The sequence below is a fragment of the Linepithema humile genome, chromosome 2 (genome assembly GCF_040581485.1).
Source record: "Linepithema humile isolate Giens D197 chromosome 2, Lhum_UNIL_v1.0, whole genome shotgun sequence".
In the NCBI taxonomy this organism is placed as follows: domain Eukaryota; kingdom Metazoa; phylum Arthropoda; class Insecta; order Hymenoptera; family Formicidae; genus Linepithema; species Linepithema humile.
The window spans coordinates 8,561,493-8,584,881 of NC_090129.1; the positions used below are offsets into that span (position 1 = coordinate 8,561,493).

The window sequence follows — 23,389 nt, forward strand, 5'->3', positions numbered from 1 at the left end:
GCAAACCGATGCATTATAGAAATAATGATGATAGAGCAGAAGGCGAAAAAGACTTACGCTGCAGATCTGTTTCTTGTAGCTTTGCTGTGTAATATTATATATTTCCTAAAAATATAAAATAAGTATTATATAGAAAATCTTGAAAACAAAAATAAGAAAGAAATATATAAGAATGAGCCGTAAATACGCATTTTATGATTGTATTATTCGAAGTTTATACTCTGAGTAATCTTGAATGTCGAGGTATTACGATTATCAAAATGTTAAAGTGATTGAGGTATTGAAGTAATCGCAACAATTCATTAATTTTGTAATAATTTATCCGAAATGTTTGAGCAAATTAAGATTGTCGTAATTATGTAATTCGAGATTTCAGATTTTATATCATATTCATAAGAAATATTACTTTTCTCTCTCTCTTCTAGTTAGATATCATATATCAGTCTTAAGAAATGATAATTCCACACTTGCAATTAAATTTTTAACCTCCAATATAACCTCTCTATAGTTTTATTTCTCAACTATGTCTCTCAACACAGAGCAACAAGTGTAACCTTTATATAATTTATATGCAAGAAAAATGTAAGAATCAATTGGCATGCAAGATTAATTTAAATTTTTACTCTTAAAAATCATTGATTTACGTCGCAAAATTATTACGCTACGATATACGAAACACAAAATAAAATACATTCTCTACCCTTAAATTATTTTCCCGCGTCGGAATCTATACTTACTGATTTTGCACCGAATTCACACGGAATGTACATCGGTGTAGTGCAAATTGAAATCGACGAAACACAATTAATCCCGCACAACCGCGGTAAAAATAATACGTCCGAGCAATCGCGCATTACTTTAATCAATACTCACAACAAGAATTTGTACTTAATTTACACTTTTAAAGGGTAAAATACATAATAAGCATAAACGCAGAGCGTTCGCGTTGTACGTTGCAAGCCGCCTCGTAGCACAAAGTGTCATGGCGACTGAAAAATAGATGCAAGCAGCGCTGCATCGATCATCGATACATTCAACAAGTATCAAAACAAAAGATCACGATGGTAATAGATTTTGATGGTAATAAATCAATAATATAGTATTTTTTAATCGTTTTTTTACTTGAATATAAACAAATATAAAGTAATGAAAAAATAGCGCAAGAGAGAAAATAAAAAGAAAAAGATAAAAGTATAAAAATCTACAATAACCATGTTCCATTACACTTTTCATTTGTTGATAACACAGCTTGTAAGTTTATCAACTATTGATAACTACACTTATTTCTCACTGCCGGTAAACGACATTACCATTTGGTACATGTCTGTACTACTATAAATTATAAATCGAGAATAAGCTCTATGTGGAGATTTAATTGTATCATATAGCTTCGATTCTTAATACAAATTAAATACAGATATTTTGTTATCAACAAATATAAAAAAGATAAAGCTCAGAATGTACAACTCTCACTTTTTTGTATGTATACCGTGATTATATATGTGATATCTTTTAGGAAAATTTACTTTAGACTGGCCTAAAATTTATTAAAGTTTTGTTTAGTAACTTTAAAAATTTGAAAAATTCTTTTAAGTAACTATAAAAATTTTTAAGTTTTGTTTAAGTTATTTCAGAGTTTTTAAAATATCTATGTATTAATTATTTTCGAATATTTTTAAAAAATTAGTAAAAAGCTGTTCCATTTTTTCAATATAATTTATAAAAGTTAATATATATATATAAGCAATAAATTTTGTGTTATTTTAATAATATATATACTACTCACTGTTAATATTAAACTTATCAATGTTTCGCTGTCCTTGATTCGCTTAATTCGCTCAGATTTTATAACTGTAGATAATGAAATGATAACCTTGATAAATAAATCATTGTAACGCATAATGCATATCAAGTTTGTTGATATTGATAATACAATTAAATAAATTGGATTATTGTCTAAAATAATTTACTTTCCCAAAGTAATATAATGACAAAAACATCAAAATAAAATTATATTATGAGATTCAAACAAATTCTAAAGAAGGAACAGACATACTTTTCTAAAAAAAATATATCCCAAAAGAGTTTCCAATATTTTCTAAATAATAGATTAAAATTCAATCCTAAGCTACTCGAACATAGAGCTGTGTTTTGTATAAGCGCTGATTAAACGGCACTGATATATCGGTTAACGATCATCGATAAACGACAAAAAAAATTGACATTAAGAGAAGTGAGACAGGTGAACAGTGATTGTGCGCTCGACTGCAAGTAGTGCTCGAAATTCTCCAGTGATTAAACAATTCAAACAGTTGGAATGTTATGTTCGTCAAAATTTCCAAACTTGTAATGTATATCTGAATACGCTTAATCAATGTATTAAGCGAAGATTTTGCTTAAACTTTCTGCGATGTTTAAACTATTCAAATAAGCAAATCTTCGCAATTCGATCATTAGTTTCTCTCAAGCCATAAAAATAATTTAAACGTTTCTATTTTAAATTATTCATACAGTTCAATCGTGTAATTTATTTTAATATGTGACTTTCATCGCACAGTGATTCCTAAACAGATAAAATTCTTCCCAAAAAATATATATTGTCTTATGGTATTGATTTATACAAAATTAGCATAAAGGAAAATGACGAGTTCAACGTAAAAGCGGTATGAATATGTAGGAAAATAACATAATGACAAAATAAGTGTGTGTAGTTTGGGTAATATAATCTAATCTCTTAGATACTGTTATAATACACGATATCTGTACCCCGTGCGCCCATACGTCTTTTCTAACGCATTAATATCATCACTGAAAATTATTTTCCTCGCCTTCCTCCGTCTTTGCACTTTCTCTAAGACAGTTTTTTTGTCCTGTTTTGATTTTATTCTAATTGTGCACTGTGCGCTGACCTGTCAGGCCGTCGCTCCCTCGGCGCTCGTTGCCGTGCGCGCCGAAGAAGCGCGCGCGCTCCGATATCGACCAGAGACCCTGGTCCTCCTCCGCGTCTCATCTCCTCTCGCCCAGTCTCGGCCGACTAGGGCGTCCGCACGCATTATCGGTCGAACCCCAAGCCCGCCGGGACGCGGCAACGCCTGCCTGAAGCATCTCCGAGAGAATCGGCCGTTGAAACGTGTGCGGTTTCTCCCGCGTGCTGATGACAGACCGAACGTCGGCGCAAAGATGACGGGGAAGATGCCGATCGGTCGGTAGTCGAATACCGATCTGCATACATTCCTCCAGCAGACGAGGAGCTTGCATCCTCCCGATGTTCGCGTCTGTACGTATCGCTCTCCGGCGAGAGTGCGGATTCTGTATGGAGCAAATGCGATCGATGGGCTGACGGTGTATTAATTAAAGAAGCAACAGCTATTGTATTGACAGACGGAGCGACGAGATTGTTTTGCAGATTAAAATTGCATTATGAGAAGAATTGTAGACTTGGATATTGAAAAACGCTGGAAAACGCTAAAGCGCACCGATGAACATGTATTACGCTCAGTTGTACCTGCGAAGCTACAGTGAATGAGATACAGTGGAAATTACAGAAAAATAGTTGTCTGAGAACTTCATTTCTTCAAACTCACATGCACGAAGATACAAGGCTCGGCTGAATGTATGTATACCTTGCTCTCTCTATTAATCACGCAAAGTAGTAATAAATTAACTCGGTTATCCTGAAAATCGCGTTACGCGTACAAGTTGATTTTCTTTGATAAAATAAAAACAGAAACAGAATTATTAAATATGGATCAGACTGATGTTAACTTAGGCATAAACAAATGTAAAAATATTATCTAATAATGAACAATTTTTACAAGAAAAGATTAATCTAAAACTTCATAGAAACATTTATTTTTCTCATATTTTATCTTGTTTTAAATTATTTTTTATCGAAGTATTATAGATTTTGTGGTTTGACAGAAACTTCATAAATAAGTATTATAAAATTAAATAAAATCGTAATAAAATTATTTGAGTAAAAATCTCGCAGACAAAACACTTGCAGTATTTACTGTATATTCTGTATTCATATCACGAAAAATATCAATGACCGTCTATCACAAAAGGAAAAAATATGTCTAAGACATAATTAATTGTGCTGGTTGTTTCAGAAATACAATCGATGGATACATGTTCTCTGAAGATGTGCACGCCATTAACGCGCAATCAAGTAGATGCTAGAAAAAAAAAGAGTGAAACTTTAAATGGGACGAAGAAGAAGCAGGAAAGAACAGATTCTGTTGCTCTGTGCATAGATACATTGTATCTATGCGCTGCAGTCAGTTAGTTGTACGTCATTGCTACGAGCACGGTGGTGGAAATAATTGATAAATAATTGATGGAGCGATCTTCCGCCTTGAACGGGAATATTCATATGCTGCCAGTTTAATCTCAAAAGGAGCAGTACAATAGTGCGAGTGATTGATAGTAATTGATAGAAGTGACAGATAGAAGTCTCTCAACTAAATTAGACCTAATGTAGATTACCCATTAACGACCGGTTTAGTTTTATACGGGCGAAAAAAAAACGTTCAATGTACATGTTCAACAACAAAAGTACAGGGATCTGACTGTCGAGGAGCAAGTGTGAATGAAACAGATATAAAGAAATTCGAACAACATTTCGCACAATCATAAATCAAATAATGAGAAAATCATAAATCAAATAATGAGAATCGATATGCGTTTCGCAGAAGCAGAGCCAACGCGTACGTTATTGCACTAGCAAACATGTCGAATTGAGAAATCGAAACAAATTGTAGCGATTAAACTGAAACGCCCCTTGAAACGAATGACACTGCGACACTTCTTGATTAATGTATTGTTATATATGCTATCTGAACGACCGCGGTGTCCAGTCAACGATCTACTAGTCTTCCAGGTCCATGGCGACGGCCGCGAACATCAACAAGAGGCTGGATTGCATTTGTGAAACGTGCTAATTAATCTCGCAATCTCGTAATCATCGTTACAAAATTCATGGACCATACGAACATATCACGTAGAAGAAATGTGAGTTTAATGATCGTAAAGAGAATAAAAAAAGAGAACAACGGGAAGGAGAGAAAGAAAGAGAGAAAGGAAACGTTCGCCAATTTGCAGCTCATTCAAATAGACAATCATTAAGCAAACGATACCTGCTTCGATATCAATAGATACGTTTGCCCATTTTGTATTTTGCACGCGCGTATTACACGACGGGTTAACTCGTGTAAATACTGCTATGTTCGATGCATTTGTTCATTGCGCTTCCCGTTGCGAATTATAAAATTGACGATCAATAATTAAAAACGAGCTTCATAATCAATAATTAAAAACGATATAAGGACGATACATATATCAACAAGGACTGATAGAAGAAAAATTTGATTTTTGCAAAGAGAGTGCTGGAAAATATAAGGACCAAGACTGCTCAATTAAATTTTATGTCATAAGCTGCTGTTCTTTGTGCGAGAATTTTAATACGATGGAAAACATTTCATTATTAACATATCCCTTTTGTATTAGCCGCTGATGAAATGTGCAGCGGAAAGATTCATAAGTCTGTGCGTCGTAAATTCGTGTATGATTTCAAATATTTAACGAAACAGATGTTTGAATCGATTACGATATCAATGTTCCCTGTTATCGCTATCGACAGTGGTTAGTTACTGGAACGTGATTCATAATCACTTATTTGATAATCTTTTATCAAATAAGTGGACATAATGTATATATTAATAGTGGAGTTGCGTCTCACATGTACGAAAGTGTTTGATGCGCGCACCAACCGCTTTGTTATGCGTGAACATCATTGTCCCGAGGAGGTAAAGTACATTTCCTTTTGTTCCGAAACTTCTCTAGCATGCTGCACGTAATAATTAATTTGTTTTCATTTGTTAAGCGCGTATCAGATTTTAGACAATATTTTCCAATGTTTTATTGATAAGATAAATTTAGATTTTCGGTAAATTAATAGGCTAAAGTCAAAAAAATATCTTTAGAAAATAATATCTTACAACTGACTTAAAAATTAATGTTGTTCTAAAAATATATTTTAGCAAGCAATTACAATTAGCAAGCGTATAAAAACAGATTAAAGTTGCAACTAAGATGATGCTTTTTTACAGAGATATGCATATTTGAAAGTATTAATCACGTTAATTGATTCTTTCAATTTTGACTTTAGTCTCCAAAATATCCAAAATACATTGAAATGCGAACAGACTTTTAAGCTTGTTTCAAAATTCGATTATTCTTTGATAAAATTATAAACGAGAAGCATTAGTTAACAATATTTCAACTAAGATTTCTAATGTTTGTAAAACTTTAATTGTATCTATTTAATTTGCAATTTTTATAGAATGATAATTTCTTATCGTAAAACGTGTCAATCTCTTTTTTTCTTTGACAGGCACTGTTCCGCAGCGGCAAAAAAGCTGTTGACGATGAGAGTGCCACGGCATTAATCAAGACCAGAATACAAAAAGGAGGTCTACGACTACGAAGATGGCTGATCGCAATACTGATTTTTCTACTAATATCACTTTTCATTATCAACAATTACAACATCGGTCAATTTCGGATTATTCGATTCGGTGCAATGGCCAAATCGGACCCTCAAACTGTAGCAACGCGTGAGTATTAAATTAACAATTCACTTTATTCTCTTTTCTTATTGTTAGAAAAATGGTTTAAAAAATTCGAAAAAATTTATAACTATTTGTAGATTTTTTAATCAATTTAAGAAAACCGATTCTTTTTAAACAAAAATATCAAAATATAATAATTCCTGAATTGTAAATAGATGAAAATAATCTCGCTTATATCATTTTCGTGCCTACTTTAATTATTAATTTGCAAACTTTTCAGAGGAATATGAATCAGCGTCAACCACGTATACGTCGATAGGTAGTGGCGGATTTCTAGTTCATAACAAAGGATGCCGGCTGCCTGCTATGGATCCTTTCGATCCCGCAGTTCAACGTTTTATACCTCAGGAAACACCTTTCGAATGCGAATATGGAAATTCTCCACCACTAATTGAAGCGAATAATACCGCGCTGTTTATTAACCCGCTGGCATGGAACGAATTCTACAACAGCTCGGAGAGCATAAATTGCTGCTGGCGACCGTTTTGGCGGCCAAAGGACAACGATAATTCTGTTGTGTTAGTATTATAAATAATTCATTTATATATAAGATTTTGTAACTCGTGATTTTAATTTTAATAACAAATTTTTCTTAACAAAAATTCGACTATCGATGCATCGACGATTTCTAAATTATTATTGTGAAAGATAAGTGCTTTTTATGAATTAAGCTTAGACAAATAAATAGGAGAACTACGTTCTTTAATTAATTTTAAACAAATTTCAATAGAATTTTACTTTCTAGCTTAGCTATAAAGATATATAATGTGGAAAATTTAAAAGTTTCGGAAAAATCGACTCCAAATTGATCAGAAAATCTATCTTTCAATGGATTACAGTAAATAAAAAATTAATTATACGTATAACTTCATAAATTTATACCTGTGTAAGAAGCAATCACTTATTATTATGCAAGCAAATTAATAAAGTTGCATCAGGTGCTTCTTATCAAAATAACGTTTATCTAAATAACACCTTTTTGTGATCTCTATAAATATATAGTCTAAAATCAAGAAATATTATGTAATAATTAAATAATATTTCGATTCGTTATCTAATATAAAAAATTTTACTTTTATTTGTGATAACACGTATTCTTCAGCATGTTAATTTTGCAAGTCCCTAAATCACAATAACGATTTTAAAATATATTAATAGCTGCCAGCACAATTTTCGGAGTCAAGACTATTTTAACGAGTTACTTTTTCCAGATTATAATTCTTTCTATAGACAGAAAAAAAAAGATCAATGTAGCTCGACTTGTCTTTAAATGACGATTTAATGCTCGGTCTAAATATATTATAGAATCATACTAATATTTCATCACGTTTTCAGATATGACGCACAGTGCTATCCTTTTCAAGGCTCCTTCACCGTAAACACCGAGTTCGTAAAGGTCGAGTGTTATCGAAAAAACGAAATGATATACAGGGATTATTACGCTTTCTTACCTCGCAAGCCTTCGGTGGAGGAAAGATGCAAGCAGGCGCTGAGCGCGGATTCGGCCGCCGGCGATCGTCTCAGTGTCCTCGTTATCGGACTCGATTCGGTTTCCAGGATGAACTTCCACCGTATGATGCCGAAGACCTTGAAAATCCTGCAGTCCCTCGGCGCGGTGGAGATGCTGGGCTACACCAAGGTCGCTGACAACACGTATCCGAATCTCGTGCCGGTGCTGAGCGGTCTGAGTCAGGAGGAGCTGCAGAGTATATGCTGGCAGACGACTGACAAAACCTTCGACGACTGCCCGCTTCTGTGGAAGAAGTTCAGCGCCGCCGGTTACCGCACGATGTTCGGCGAGGACGCCTCCTGGATGACCACGTTCAATTACCTGAAAAAGGGATTCAGCGAGCCGCCGACGGATTATTACCAGCGGCCCTTCTTCGTCGGCGCCGAGAACGACATCGGCAACACCCACAAGTCGAACGCTCACCTCTGCCTCGGCACGAGGAAGACGTTCGACTGCCTGCTGGATTACGGCCGCAAAATAGCGCTCGAGTTCTCCACGGAGCTCTACTTCGCCTTCATCTGGCAGGCCAGTCTCACCCACGACTACTTCACGTACGCCAGGCAGGGCGACGACTCGTATCACGATTTCGTCGAGTACGTGTCGCGCGAGGGTTTGCTCAGTCGCACCGCCCTGATCGTGATGAGCGACCACGGGATGCGGTGGGGTCAATTTCGGCAGACGTATCAAGGACGAATCGAGGACAGTCTGCCGTTCGTGTTCATCGTGCTGCCGCAATGGTGGAGAGAGAAGTACCCGCTGGCTTGGGGCAACTTGCGCAGGAACGGCCACAGTCTCACGACGCCCTTCGACCTTCACGAAACGTTGAAGGACCTGCTGAATCCGCAAGCGCTGCGTGAGCCGTTCCTGAAGAGGCGCATCAGGGTGCAAGCGGCGTCGCCGGTTTCGCGCGGCATCAGCTGGTTCATGCCGGTGCCGGACACTCGCACCTGCGACATGGCGCATATAGCGAATCACTGGTGCATGTGCCACACCAGCAACACCGTCTCGCAGAACGACACCAATCTTCAAGACAGCGTGTCGTTCCTCATGAATGAATTGAACACCATGCTGAGCAGGTATCCGCTCTGCGCGACGCTGCGCCTGAAGCTGATCAAGGACGCGAACGTGTGGCTGGACATGACGGACGGCGCGACGCTGATGGATTATACAGTGACTATACAGACTGTGCCGGGTGATGCGGTCTTCGAAGGTACGATACGCTACAAAGCGGATGACAATACTCGCAAGTTAGTCGGATCGGTCAGCAGACTGAACGCTTACGGCACGCAGAGTGCCTGCGTTGACGAATTCAACATGCGTCTGTACTGCTACTGCCTTTAGGCGCGACATATCTGATGATGGTTGGCGCGTCAACTTTTTGTATCTCATAATTTAAATCGGGGCTTGAAGTTGAAGACAACTGAGGTTCACTTAGATAGCTTAGAACACCATTATATTGTTTCGACAAGTTTCATTCAAGTTTTTAAAATAGATATTAGAATATTCACTTTTTATAGGATAATTTAAATCGGAGCGAAGAGGAGAATTGAAGTTTGAGTAAATTTGGAGAACAATTGCAGCTTAAAACTGTTCCGATGAACTTCGTACAATTTTGTAAACGATTATTAAAGTGTGTGTTAACGTTTTGTAATTGATAATTTAAACTGAAGCTTGATATTAGAGATAATTCGATTAGACAGTTAAGAGAACCATTACATATAAAGCTATTTTGACAAACTCCACTCAATTTCGCAAGTGACTATTAGAATATTCATATTTTATATCTGATAATTGAAATCGGAACTTGAAGAGAACTGGAGTAGATAGTTTGGAGAACAATTACAGTGTAAAATTGTTCTGGCAAACTCCAACTGATGAAAACTGACAATGTTTTTGTATGTACAACCGCCAAGCAGCTTGATAATAACATAAAGAAATCACCCACAAAATCCATATTCTATATATCTTGATACGATATTTATGAACCTTTATTGTATCGCGAACATTCCGCACAACTCAGTATTCATTTACACATATATTCTTCCACACATTTCATTGTGATTAAGTGAATTATGCAATAATAGATATCTACAAATGTTTATGTAGAATTGTCTGATTAGATGCTCGCGCCCACCTCGCTCTCTGCATCTTTCTCTCACTCAATCACTTGCTTGCCATTGCTTGCTCATTCGCACGAACGTCATAGTCAGACAGATCTACACTAATTCGATGAAGAAATGTATTTCCTTCGCTATAATTCGTATCAAAATGGCTATCGTACGGACTGTCCCGCACCTTTTCTATCAGTTCTTAAGATTATCAATAAGCTTTTAACATCTGTAAACTAATGTAACAACATATTACGGCGATCAATCTGAGCGACCAATCCGCCGACGCTATACAAATAAAAAAGGATATTTTACTATTCTCTATGGGTATATATTTTTCATCGAAACTATTCTTTCACAATTGCGAGGATAAATTAGTTAACTGTTATTGAAAATTATTCTACATATTTAAATGAAATTATAATCTCCAATAAGAATTTTTTATAATCCCTAAGAACTTTGCACCAACATATAAATGAAATGTTCTACAACTTCCAATAACATACTTCATATCAAATGTTTTGGTATATTTATTTTTTACAGTTGAAGTCTAAGTAAAGGAAGAATAATACTAAGTCCTTTGTTATACTGTAAGTGGAATGTATTTCCGACTGAATTATATATAAGTTACTGTCACGTAAAATATTCAGATATTCGAATTAAAGAAGTCGGCTATAAATATTGCATGTTTATTAATTTAATTACGATACTATATAATCATTATCGATTTACTGAGAAATGTTTGAAATATCTTTTGAAATCACTACCCAAGAACTTTCTTCGTATATTCATGTTGGTGTACATTTGCTACATTTGTATTACATTTTTTTATTTTCCTTATTTTTGCCCATTTCCCTCTTGCTGTTATCGCGCTACTTAATTTGCTTATTCGTTCGAGCACATCACGAAAGATACCATGGCATAGCAATCGTTTTTTTATTCTACGGTCAATCAAATGTGAAGTAATGAGGAAACATAAGAGGAAAAGTGGGAAAAGATAACGAAAATCACGGAAAAAATAATTAGAATTATAAGAGCAACTCGCTCTTAATGCAAAATACAAAAATCTGACAGTATAATTTTTATTTATTTTTTTTTCTCTTTAATTTGTAATATTAAATGCAAAAATTGTTCGCATGTATATCAATCTTTCATACGTCACTCATGTGATTCAACCAAACAGAATATAACTTAAGTTATTAAATAAATTACTTTATGTTGACTCAACATTACTCAGTATTGACTCAACTTGTTGGCGATAAGAACCAGTTTAACCAGTCTTTTGCCTCTATATGAAATGTTTGCATATACTGGTGATAAAATTTATATGGAATCACATGTGTATTCAGTTTATCCAGCCTCATCAATTAAATCATCAAACTCACTGGCATTTCTTAACAAGGAAGCAAGTCGCTCTTAATACAAACATACAATATCAAACATACATACATTCGAGGCATCCACTTTGCATCCACTTTGTACATATAGATATCTAATTGCCACGTATACCATTGTATACTCGGTTCACAGAACTTTGCTGCAGCAACTTCTTTATTTCTAAAATATACAATAAAACAATTTATAACACGCAATAATAAAATAGAGAAAATTTCGTGCACTAATGTAGCGCACTTTGCCTTACCTTCTTTTTGTTCATTTGTAAAATCGGTATCGGGGAATGCGACATCAACAGTAATATGTAAAGTACCATGGAGATTGTTATTATTATAATTAGGCATCCCTTCACCCTTTTTCCGAATACGGGCACCAGGTTTGGTAACTTTGTCCCTTTGAACAGTCACTTTGTGACCATCCAAATGCGTTATTTCCATCGTGAAGCCTATTAGAGCGTCTTGCATGGATATAGTAATGTTTGTGTACAAATCATCGCCTCTTCTTTCAAAAACGGGATGAGGTATAGTTCGTATCCTACAATAAACAGTTGGTTTGTAATTATATATATAGCTATATTAAATCTCTATTTGACAAATTATAGATATAGAAAGATATATGCACTTACTTTAATATCAAATCGCCTGGTTCTCCGTCAAGATGCGGCTCTCCTTCAGCTGTAAATTTGGTTTCTTGACCATCTACCATTCCCGGTTCAACTTCTACCTCTAATACACGTTCCTCATTCACCAATTTCACATTTGGACATTCTGAGCAGACTTGTTGTTGCGTCATTTGGAATCTCCCATTTCCTAAATTGCGAGTAACTAATTCTTGCCTACAATTACATTTTCTTGTTCCTTTTGCCGCCTTCATAACCGGCTTATTTCTTGTAATCTGAAATATAGCAACAAAATGAGGTTGAAAAGAAAAAAGTTATATTATGTTATATTAATTATAATAAAAAAATTTACCTCAATAAAATTGCCACTGTACAATTCTTCTAAAGTAACAAATAAATCTATCACGACATTTGCACCTCTAGGCGTTTCATGGTGTTGATGAGATTCTCCACCAAAATGGAAACTAAAATCACCGAAGAAACTTGCGAAAGGATCCATATTATTGTTCATCATGCCATCCTTTTTTAAACACTCTTCTCCACATCTATCATACATTGCTCTTTTTTCAGGATCTGACAATACCTCATAAGCTGCCCCCAAGTCTTGAAACTTTTGGGAGGCATCTGGATCATCTTTATTCTTATCAGGATGCAATTCTTTTGCTAATTGTCTATAAGCCTTTTTTACTGCATGCGTACTTGCACTACGTGATAAACCTAATATATTATAAAAATCTCTTCTGCAAAAAGAAAATAATAATATATTATAATAAGCTCTCTATTATTTTTGCACATCTTCATATAATGAAAAAAATCAAGAAAAAATTGCATCAGAGTGATGATGTGGACAATATTATACAAGATATACTAATCTTCACAATTAATAAAATTGAAAAGATAATTTAAACTCTTGTATATTTTCTGTCTTTATCTTTGACTTTAAAAAAGTTATTAAATAACTCTCTATGATATACGTAAAAATTTACAAGAGTACAAGAGTAAGTTGAATAAAAGGTTATGCGGTTTAGTACTTATAAATTGTTTTCAAAGGATTATCATATAAAATATTATAAAAAGACATTTTTCTTTCTTACCCAGCTATTGTTAATACAACACATATCGTTAAATTTACAAATAACACCCAATTTAATTTTAATCCTGCCATCCTAGCAGACGTTACACACAACATCAAAGTACACCATCCAAGTCTTTAAAGCTTGAATCGTGGTAGCTTCTTATTGGTTCTGCGAGAAAGCGTAATTTAATTTCTATATCGACGATGTGCTTATGGCGCTCCCACAATAAATAACATTTTTATTATTAATATTGATATGGCAAAGGCTATTTAGAGAATATATATAATTCCATAATGTATAATGTGCACAGAAAATTGATTAGTTACAATTACCGAATGTAAAAAATGTCATATTCTTTATTTTGGATGCATGATTAATTCTTCTGTGAACACGCATTATGCATTTATGCAAGTCTGTCTGGATTGACCTTAAAGTGAGGTGGTCGGCTTTTCTAATATAATAAATACATGGTTCTCTTCTTTTAGGTTAAATATCTATATGTACAAAATTTAGCACGAAAACTGTAAGATTAGTTTATTAAGAATGACATCGCTTTTAAAAAATATTAATGGACTTCAACTTTTTCACAAATGCTTGAAACAAAGGTATGCTACAGTCTATCATCTTATAAAAAAATTATTTAAAAATTTACACTATATCTGTGAATTATTTACGTTTGGTATTTTATTTAACAGTATAATTTTATATACTTATAAAATGATATATGGCCGCAATACTTGATAAAAAAGATTAAATAAATAAAATTACAAAATAGATCAAAGAGAATCGTGAAGCTAATTGTTGAGTTCTATTTTGTAGATCTCAGCAATTAACTTCACAATTCTTTGATTTCTCAAATTTATCACAATTGTTATGAAAACTTACAAAATAATATTATGAAACAATAAATACAGAGTTGATTAAAATGTTCAACTAACTATGCTAGATGTTCAGAAAAAGATTTTAGTGTTTTGCACTTAATAAAAAGATGTAGAATGTAACTATAACAAAAATTTATATAAATCTTTAAAAACTGATTCATGTTTTTGTAAATTTTTAGTATCAATGTGACTTCTATTCCAAAGCGAGAAAAGTATATACCTAGTCTTAAAACTAGGTATCGTCTCCCACAGTGGCTTCCAAAACCACTACATGTTGTATGTATCTGGTATATATTTAAATATGAATGGTATACCAGTAGTTTATAAAAAATATGTATTAAATAATTAAATTTTTTTTATAGCGGCATGACGAACGTTTAACAGAAGATAATAAACAGTTTCTTGAAGAAGTAGTTCAAGATAAATATGGTCCACCTAATATTGGATTTGGAATGAGTCTTTCCCCTTTGAAAATAGATCCAATTGAACCAATAACAGAATGGAAACCAAATATGAAACGTACTGGTTTAATTGCTAAAAAAATAGGAATTTATCCATTATGGTTGAAAAATGGAAAAAAGGTTACCTCAACATTACTTCAGGTAAAAAAAATCAATTCTAAACTTTTATCTCCAATAAGGAATGTTCACTACTGTTTTCAGTTTAATATTTTTATATAATTCTGTGTTTCATTTTATTTTATTCAGATCGTTGATAATGAAGTAGTAAAATATATACCACCAGAGAAGTTTAATCCAGTAATAAGCTCCAAACCTGCAATACAAATTAAAAACAGATTGGGATGTCTTGTAGTAGGTGCAGAAAATATAAATCCACAATTGGTATGTAATTTAAAGTTTATGTATACATATATATTAATTCCTTGCGTTGAATTATGGCTTTTAAATATAGTACTGAGCTAAAAACGATAGGTTTCATATATGCAACTAATATCTCAAAATGTTTCTTGCACGAAATACTATTCTAAAAAATTTTGAGAACTAAAAAATAGAAGTATAACGTGTACTCTTTGAATGCCAAATTAAATAGTTTCATGCAATTGCTAGTTAAATATTAACGCAAGGAGTTAAACGCATTTTTCATGTAAATAAATTAGCAATCGTCTTATTATAGGTCACTAAAGAATATTATGGTATCTTTAACGACACTGGAGTTATGCCAAAACGTATACTAAGAAGATTTATGATATCTCCGGAAGCGGCATTACAACCAGGAACTCCATTGTTTGCTGCACATTTTAAAATAGGAGACGTCGTCGATATCCGTGCAAAGACGTAAATATACTTTACACTTGCTATTTTATATTGTGCTACTATACTTTTATATAAAAGAAGAAATAGAATAATGATATTAATTGCACGTAATCTGCGTCAAAACTAAAATACGTGAATTCTATTAGGATAGACCGTGGCTTTCAAGGTGTTATGAAACGATGGGGCTTTAAAGGCATGCCTGCCAGTCATGGTGTAACCAAAACTCACAGAAGACCCGGAAATATCGGGTCAGGTGGCACAAAAGCCCGAGTCATGCCTGGCACCAAAATGCCAGGACACATGGGTAATAGGTGGCGTATTCTTAGAGGCGTTCGGGTAAGATTATCTCAAAAAGATAAAAACCTTTCCTATAGAAGTATATTCACGAAAATATGTAAAAGACCAAAAATTAATGCCCACATCATCCCTGAAATTTAATCTGTGATTTATAAATTTTGTTGTCCTTTTTTTAACTTTATAAATTTAGAATGACCGAACATTGAATAATTACTATATTATTTCGCAGATTCTACGAATAAATACGAAGTATAACATAATTTGGGTCCTGGGACAAAATATACCTGGCGAAACCAACACTTACTGTTACATGTTTGATACAATACTTCCTCTGAGGCGACATAAGGAAGCGCCGAATTTCCCTACTTATTTACCAAGCATTACCGAAGAATCGCTTCCTGAGGAAATGTATGCAGATGATGTACATCGATTTATTGATCCCACGATAGAATTTAAAGAAGAGTCTTAATTATGTGTGTATATATATATATATTCGTATATTACATTAAAAAAATGTATAATTCCAGATAATTTATTATTTATACAGTTTACGTAATTGAAATTATAATTTATAAATATAGGTTATAGAAGGTAGGTTATAGAAATTAAAGGATCGGCATAGGCACACATTCGCCTTCTACGTCTTGATTAATGAGTCGAGATAAAATTATCGACTGATAGTTAAAGTGTGCCGAATTAACATTGGAATTTTATTAGTTTAATCTGCTCCTTCTTACAGAGATATTCACACTTATCAATTATGCTAGCAAAGAGTAGTCAATGATTCATTTATTTAGTAATCAATATCATTATAAATTTAACATGCCTAAAATATACACGAATTATTTTATAAAAGTAATATCGCTAACCAAGACTCGTCCTGAGTTAGATTAGAGAACAGCATGATCAAGCAATAGAAATCCTTTTTATTTCCTGTGCATCCCAACGTGCAGCTAATTAGATTTTACTAGAATAATTTACTCGTATATGTTTCATTAGCTCCGAAGCTAATGACTTCGCTAATACGTTTATCATGTATTATAAAAGAAAAGAGGTAACGTATACATTTATCAGAGTAAGGAAAGAAAAAAATCAAAGTACATAGACACTCGGTTTGATAATTACCAGCTCCTTCATTCCACAATCAATTATCTTACTTGCGTTCTGGCTTTCCAGTACGGATAAATTGATAAATCACACATTAGATCAGCAAACGCGATAATTCTCAATTCATTAGCAGTAAATTCATATTGCTATGCTTTCATCGGAGCAGGAAGATGTAGAAATAGGAAAGAGAAAGCAAGATGGCTCCACGTTGGAGTTTGTCGGGGGACGGCACAATTGGATAAAAAGTGGAGGCCCTCTCAGAATTTATAACCTTCACTCGGAATACTCGTCGTCTGATCAAATTCAAAAGCTTCCTGTGACGTCAAAGGTGCATCATCCGCCTGAAATCAATGATTATATATAGGTAAAACTTGAAAGTATATAAAGTCTGATTTCAAAATACTAAAACCTCCCTTTTTAATGATTAAAAATTCATATTATGAATAAATTATAAATATGAAAAAAAATATTTTACCTCTTCTGAGAAATATTGCTCGATGATATCGTATGCTAATTTGTAAATATCTACATTTTCATGGTTTTGCAACAATTCAATTTTATCCAAACCTGTAAATAAAAAAATATATATAAATACATTTTATTGTGGACTTTGCAATATGTAAAATATACAAATACGTAAAAGTATAAAAGTAGATAAAGAAGAGATAAAGATTATAGATAAAATAATAAAATATACTAACCGGAACATTCTTCGATCATGTTTGCCAAATGTTCAACGTGTGGACCCGCGAGTTTAAGCATGTTGTGGATGCCATCTAATACCACCTGTACAACTTGAGTATCTTTACACGACAAGAGATCGCAAAATGGACCAATAACACCTTCTTGTATAAGTCGCGCAACTTGTTCTCTGTTACCGCTTATAGTGAGATTGCTAATTGCCCATGCAGCTTCTTTCTGAGTTTGAAACTCTCCCTGTTGAAAAGAATAAATGTAATAATGTGCAAAGTAATATTAAAGTACACATTTTGTTTGCACAAAACTGTAAGCCTTACCTTTGCTAAATTACGAATAATAAGTGGTAATAATCCCGCATCGATAACCGCTTGGACTTGGGATTGATTGCCAGCGGTAATATTCGAAAGAAACCAAACTGCTTCTTTACAAATCTTTTCCTTGGGATGAGTCAATAAATTGGGAAAATGCGAAAGAGCATCACAATTTAAAACAGTTTGCGTTTGCTCATCTGTACCAGTCACAATATTTCCGACTGCTCGAAGAGCAGCAGTTTGGACTTTAACTTCTTTGTGCGAAAGAAGCGGTATTAGACGTGGCACAACACCGCTGTCTATAACCATTTGAATTTGCTCGTTTCCACCATCAGTCAAATAGCTCAAGGCCCACACGGTATCAACAAGAATCTATTGAAAAAATAATTATAAAATTATTTAATAATTCGTCCATTATCTTAAGAAATAAATGTGATGAAAAAATTGGACACTATGGAATTGGTAAAAGCCATCTTTTTTGCAATTTTATTTTTTTAGATTTTTCTTTTGTTAAATTAAAAAAACATTCATATGGATGTTAATACTTACATTAATGTCGCTATGATGAATAAGCACATTTAGAGCAGGCAAAATATCCTTTATGGTTTGAACTGGAGGCGGTGGATCTTTATTCCTACATAAGTTTACAATGACCCATGTTACATTACGTAAAAACGTAATAGGTATATCTGGTTTAATAAATGTTAGCAATGGCTGTACAACACCAAGATTAATAACGTAATCTCTAGGTTGGGGACCATCTCCAATAATGTTACCTGCAAGAAATAAGTAATAATATCACAACTTATACATATCTAAAATTTTTCAACATATTTTGAATAAAAAGAGACATTATATATGGTTTAAACATAGAAATTTATATAATCAAATAGCATACCTAAGGCCCACACAGCTTGTTCACACACATTCTGCTGACTTGAAAGTAACAAGTGCAAAAAGAGTGGAACTGCACCAGCAGCTACCACAGCTTGCGTTTGAGCCGATGTTCCACTTGCAATATTTGTTAAAGCCCAGGCTGCTTCAAATTGCAACGATGGACTAGAGAATAATAATGACAAAAGTTACATAAATATCTCACATAGATAAATATATAACATAATATACATTATCTTCAAAATTACATAAAATTACAAAATTTTAACAAAAAGTTGTATAAAGATATAGCAAAGACACATATCTACAAGTATAAAAAAATTGTAATAATACATTTTTCTTACTTGTTATGCTGTTCGAGACAACGAACTAAAATTGGTAAAATGCCACTCTCTATCAATGGATCAATAGGCGGATTACGATCTGAAGATAATAATTTCCTTGCTGATTGCACAGCTTGTAATTGTACTGCTGGGTCTGAACTGCCTGCTTTTGCTACCAGTTCTTCCAAACTCATCTTCGAAAGATTTTTATCAATGTCATCCTCATCTGTTTGAAAGAAAATAGAAAGAAAATAGAACAGGTTAGTACTGCAATATGTGTACATATGATATATATTTGAAATGTTTTCAGATTATATAAAAAAATTAGAAAGATATTTTCTCACTATTTAATATAATTTAATTGATATTTGGTTACTTCTATTAGTTATATAAATATATGGTGTTAATTTAATTTTGTTGTAAGTGCAAAATATTTTTCAGATGGTACTGATTCTTTTTTCAATTTCCTTTAGTAATTTGTGTAGTTTAAATAAAGTATAAAGCTTATTGTATTCGTATTTGTAAAAGTCAAAGTTAGAAAAATAAAAATGTGATTTTAATAATATCACAAATAAAAATTAAGTATTTTGTTTTTTGCCTTTAAAAGAGTTAATTTAAAATATTATCAATTTAGCTTACTCTATATAAATTTAAAAAAGTACATATTATTAAGTATTACATACTTAAATATTTATTGCATCTAATATTAGAAATATTAATAAAAAATTGCTACATGTAAAAATAAATTACAATAAAAATAATTTTTCAATATTACCTGTTGAATCTGTAATAGGTACATTTCGTCTTTTTTGTAATGTCTCCTCCCGCTTATTTTTACGTAATTCTACTGTCACTTCATTGCGTCTTCTTCTCATCTCCTAAAAATATTAATTATAATGTTCACTTTTTGTAATGTTGCTTCTAAATTATAATGTATCATTTGTCATAATAATTCTTTTCCAAATCATTATCTCTAGTACATAACACAATTCCAAAATATAAGACCATTGTACAAAACCAAACAATAAAGTCTTAACAATGGAAAGGTTGTCTAGATATATTATGTGCTCATGACTTGGAGTCCCATGGCTCCTTTTTTATGGCTTATTTTCTATGATTAGTTTTCTATGGCTAATCTTGTCCTTCTCTATCTATACTTATAGAGGTCAATGTCCACGATGAAGTAGACGATAGATAGATAGTCCATGATAGAAATCGGTCCGAGAAATGTATAACCAATCAACTTGCATTTTTTATAGAAAAACAGCAATTTTATTGGCTATATGTTTATCGGACCGATTTCTAGCATCGTGGACATTGGCCTTTAAGAATAAAACACGAACCTATTATTACTGGTCACTATACAATATCAGTCGATTTCTAAATATTTTTTAAATCACTTTATACATCATAATTTTGACTACAAAATTATAAAAATATAAAAATAAATTGTGTTCAATTAATAGAACTATAATGAAATTGCTGATCGTGTTTTATATAAATGAAGTATATAGTAGAAATATTTAAAGGAAGGAGATTTTTCTATACGATTCATGATATAAATACATGAACACAAGTAATTTGTCTAATCTCGAGAAAAGGAAACTACATAATATATATCAATAAAATCTTAATGAAAATGATACCATAAAGTCATTATATATCTTGAAATGCATTATCATATATATGATTTCAAGATAATTATGGAAATAATAAAACAAATTTCAATACAAATTATAAAAGAATAAAATAGAAAAAAAAATTAAATATAAAAAAGCAAAAGAATAAAAAAGATAGAGATAAAATGATAAAAAAAAAGCTTTCCATTAATGTGAAAAATGGAAAGATGAGAAAAAATAGATGAAAAACAAAGGAAAAGGAGAAATATGAAAGAAAAATGAAAGGAAAGAAAGGAAGTTCGATGTATCTACGCCTGCATAAATTCATGAAAAATGATATCATGCATTGCGACAGACGTGCAAGACTTCCGACCTTAATAAATAATTTTTATCACGCTAAAAGCTCAACTATCGCCCGTGGAAAGGCAATAACGATTTACTCACCTCCTGATCCTTGCCTTTGTTCTTAAACACCATCATTCGGTTCTTATTTTGCACTGGAATGTCGGCCGCCATTTTTTCAATAACCAATTTCCGTGCTCGCGGTAGATCAATGTGCGCCGGCACGCGGTTCCTCGTACGTTATTGCGAAATCTCACGTTCACGTAAAACTTGTACCGTTCGCTATCTTGCGCCGTTACGATATCCGTTTCAATACGATCGGATCTACAATGAGACCGACTGCATACCGTTTCAGGATTTACTATGCGGTCGCACGTCAATATGCAATATCATGCATAACGCTCGATCACGTAACAATTGCTGCCGTCCGGTCGGTATTTCGACGCTGTCCAGTATATGTCTGGCTATCGTTTTCCCGTCGCTCACACTGGCCCACCTATTTCTTTTTTCGCACACGATATTAGTTGCGAATAGTGAACAGGTCGAACAGGAACAGACCACGGACACGAACGTTTCCAGTGCGTTCCTAAAAGAACGCAAAAAAGCTGTTGACTATGCAAACTGGGTTGCTACTTCAGTGCTGATCGTTGCACGGAGATAGTCTTCCGGTTTTCCGAAAAAGAGGGAAACGATGAGAAGACAGGAGAGAGAAAGATATTATGCTTGAAATATTTTTTTTTTAAATATAAGTATATTTATTCGTATAAAATAGTCGCTATGTTGATTAAATATTTTATTGCGCGCGTTTACTTAAGCAGTATGTAGCAAATAAATTTTACCGAGTACTATTTTTCTAGAAAATTGAAGAAAAACTAACTATGTTTCGCATAAAATTCGAGAATTCTTTATTTATTTCTAAGAAGAATTCAAGATTTCTTAGCTTCGGAAATTACGAATGAAAGTCGGAGAAGCGACAGCCCTGGTCGGAAATCGTGCGTCCCGAAACGTTTCACTTATTGCTCACATCTGCTCTTTGTGGCTACGCTGAGTAAAGCCAGCGATACACGGTGTGTTTTTGCTTGCTGGATTGGTTGCGAGCTAGTAAAATACTCGAAATATCAATATATATCAAATAGTTTCGACTCGACAATCAATAACGATCAACAAAAAGCAGAGCAACATTCTGTTTTGTTTTGTTCATTTCCAACGCCCTATGTCCGCATGGTCGCTGTATCGACCAATCGTGTGGCAGTCTGTGTAGTGTAATTGCAGCAAATGATTGGTCGATTGTACATGAAGTTTGTCCGATCAAACTCTAAAGTTGCTACACTGTGTATGCGATATAATTACGATACAACCAGTCGTATATAATTAAATATGGCCGTATAGATAAGGCGGTTTGCTCATCCGGTGACAGAAGTGAAGAAGAAAGAGAAGAGTGTGAAATAGTGGGAGATCGACGCAAAGAGAGAAGCTGAGACGAAAAAAGTAAAGATCACACCGTATCAGCTGATTGGAAACAAAGGACAATCGTGAGAAGGATGAAGGCCAGAGAAATTCGATTGTAAGTAGTTGCACAACATTTTAATACAAGATTTAAATTAAGATTTTATTGTTTCACAAATTTATTAAATTTAACCATTTGCGATTTAATTTGCATCCGGAATTAATTCCGTGCGTGTGCGAGTAAACGAATATTTACGAATAAATATTTCGTTCTTATATTGCTATCAGGGGTTAAGATAAATGTAACAATCAATTATTGTTATTAAAGAATTAAATGTAATGTTAGTAGTGTTAGTAAGTTGACAGCATTTGCTAACATTTTGCTTACTGAGTAGTTTGTTAATCGTGCATTGTTTCAATTATTTAGAAAATTATGTATAAGATTGTCGTAAAGCACTATGTCGATTTCATTTTAAAACTTCGCTAAAGAAATCTGGCGTATTCAATTTCAGTCAAAATAGTTGCAATACATAACATCGGTTTTATGCTCTACGCATCTTGACAATGTTGCATTTCTTGCGAGACGCTTCCATTACCGCGCCGCAGTGTGTACTTTCAAAATAAAATAATACACCAACTCGTAATGACATCGCCGCTGCTGTCTCGTTAAGTAACGACTCGCGGCGTGCTGTAGGTGATCTGCACGTGTATGTCGCAATTAGATAGCACGACTTGTAAATGATTGAAAAAATAGAATTTGTCTTTGTATGTCCTTTCGACGGGTTCAAAAATCTCACCCCATTGCCAATTATATAGTTTTTTTGAACAATTTGCTTTCGATCTACATTTTATGCAA

At 33.5% G+C, this 23,389-nt stretch overlaps 4 protein-coding genes across 4 annotated transcripts; 2 read left to right on the forward strand and 2 right to left on the reverse strand.

The window, feature by feature from the left end:
* Positions 1–2,367: 2,367 nt before the first annotated feature.
* LOC105678863 (uncharacterized) lies at positions 2,368–10,569 on the forward strand. The gene is made up of 5 exons (XM_012378562.2): positions 2,368–3,613; positions 4,113–5,807; positions 6,395–6,617; positions 6,853–7,150; positions 7,968–10,569. The coding sequence occupies exons 2-5, from the start codon at positions 5,709–5,711 to the stop codon at positions 9,481–9,483; spliced, it is 2,136 nt and encodes a 711-aa protein (XP_012233985.1). The 5' UTR covers positions 2,368–3,613; positions 4,113–5,708; the 3' UTR covers positions 9,484–10,569.
* Positions 10,570–11,316: 747 nt separating this feature from the next.
* shv (DnaJ homolog shv) lies at positions 11,317–13,514 on the reverse strand. Its single transcript, XM_012378563.2, has 5 exons — positions 13,359–13,514; positions 12,617–13,004; positions 12,271–12,539; positions 11,893–12,179; positions 11,317–11,807 (listed from the first exon to the last, which is right to left on the reverse strand). Exons 1-5 carry the CDS (start codon positions 13,451–13,453, stop codon positions 11,743–11,745), a joined length of 1,104 nt encoding a protein of 367 aa, XP_012233986.1. The 5' UTR covers positions 13,454–13,514; the 3' UTR covers positions 11,317–11,742.
* A 246-nt stretch (positions 13,515–13,760) lies between these two features.
* mRpL3 (mitochondrial ribosomal protein L3) lies at positions 13,761–16,323 on the forward strand. The gene is made up of 7 exons (XM_012378584.2): positions 13,761–13,945; positions 14,401–14,497; positions 14,584–14,823; positions 14,929–15,063; positions 15,356–15,516; positions 15,642–15,831; positions 16,022–16,323. The coding sequence occupies exons 1-7, from the start codon at positions 13,884–13,886 to the stop codon at positions 16,259–16,261; spliced, it is 1,125 nt and encodes a 374-aa protein (XP_012234007.1). The 5' UTR covers positions 13,761–13,883; the 3' UTR covers positions 16,262–16,323.
* A 150-nt stretch (positions 16,324–16,473) lies between these two features.
* On the reverse strand, positions 16,474–21,686 carry Kap-alpha3 (karyopherin alpha3). The gene is made up of 9 exons (XM_012378583.2): positions 21,190–21,686; positions 19,902–20,004; positions 19,148–19,352; positions 18,808–18,968; positions 18,459–18,685; positions 17,916–18,281; positions 17,601–17,835; positions 17,375–17,466; positions 16,474–17,240 (listed from the first exon to the last, which is right to left on the reverse strand). Exons 1-9 carry the CDS (start codon positions 21,259–21,261, stop codon positions 17,157–17,159), a joined length of 1,545 nt encoding a protein of 514 aa, XP_012234006.1. The 5' UTR covers positions 21,262–21,686; the 3' UTR covers positions 16,474–17,156.
* Between the last annotated feature and the right edge of the window lie 1,703 nt (positions 21,687–23,389).

Coding starts and splice junctions, on each gene's coding strand:
- LOC105678863 (XM_012378562.2), top strand. CDS start 5,709: ATGTATATATTAATAGTGGAGTTGCGTCTCACATGTACGAAAGTGTTT. Junction 6,618..6,852: donor CCCTCAAACTGTAGCAACGC/GTGAGTATTAAA, acceptor CAAACTTTTCAG/AGGAATATGAATCAGCGTCA. Junction 7,151..7,967: donor GACAACGATAATTCTGTTGT/GTTAGTATTATA, acceptor TCACGTTTTCAG/ATATGACGCACAGTGCTATC.
- shv (XM_012378563.2), bottom strand. CDS start 13,453: ATGTTGTGTGTAACGTCTGCTAGGATGGCAGGATTAAAATTAAATTGG. Junction 12,180..12,270: donor CCAGGCGATTTGATATTAAA/GTAAGTGCATAT, acceptor TGTTTATTGTAG/GATACGAACTATACCTCATC. Junction 11,808..11,892: donor TACAAATGAACAAAAAGAAG/GTAAGGCAAAGT, acceptor TGTATATTTTAG/AAATAAAGAAGTTGCTGCAG.
- mRpL3 (XM_012378584.2), top strand. CDS start 13,884: ATGACATCGCTTTTAAAAAATATTAATGGACTTCAACTTTTTCACAAA. Junction 15,064..15,355: donor AAAATATAAATCCACAATTG/GTATGTAATTTA, acceptor GTCTTATTATAG/GTCACTAAAGAATATTATGG. Junction 15,517..15,641: donor GTCGATATCCGTGCAAAGAC/GTAAATATACTT, acceptor GAATTCTATTAG/GATAGACCGTGGCTTTCAAG.
- Kap-alpha3 (XM_012378583.2), bottom strand. CDS start 21,261: ATGGCGGCCGACATTCCAGTGCAAAATAAGAACCGAATGATGGTGTTT. Junction 20,005..21,189: donor ACAAAGGCAAGGATCAGGAG/GTGAGTAAATCG, acceptor TAATATTTTTAG/GAGATGAGAAGAAGACGCAA. Junction 18,969..19,147: donor TGTCTCGAACAGCATAACAA/GTAAGAAAAATG, acceptor ATTATTCTCTAG/TCCATCGTTGCAATTTGAAG.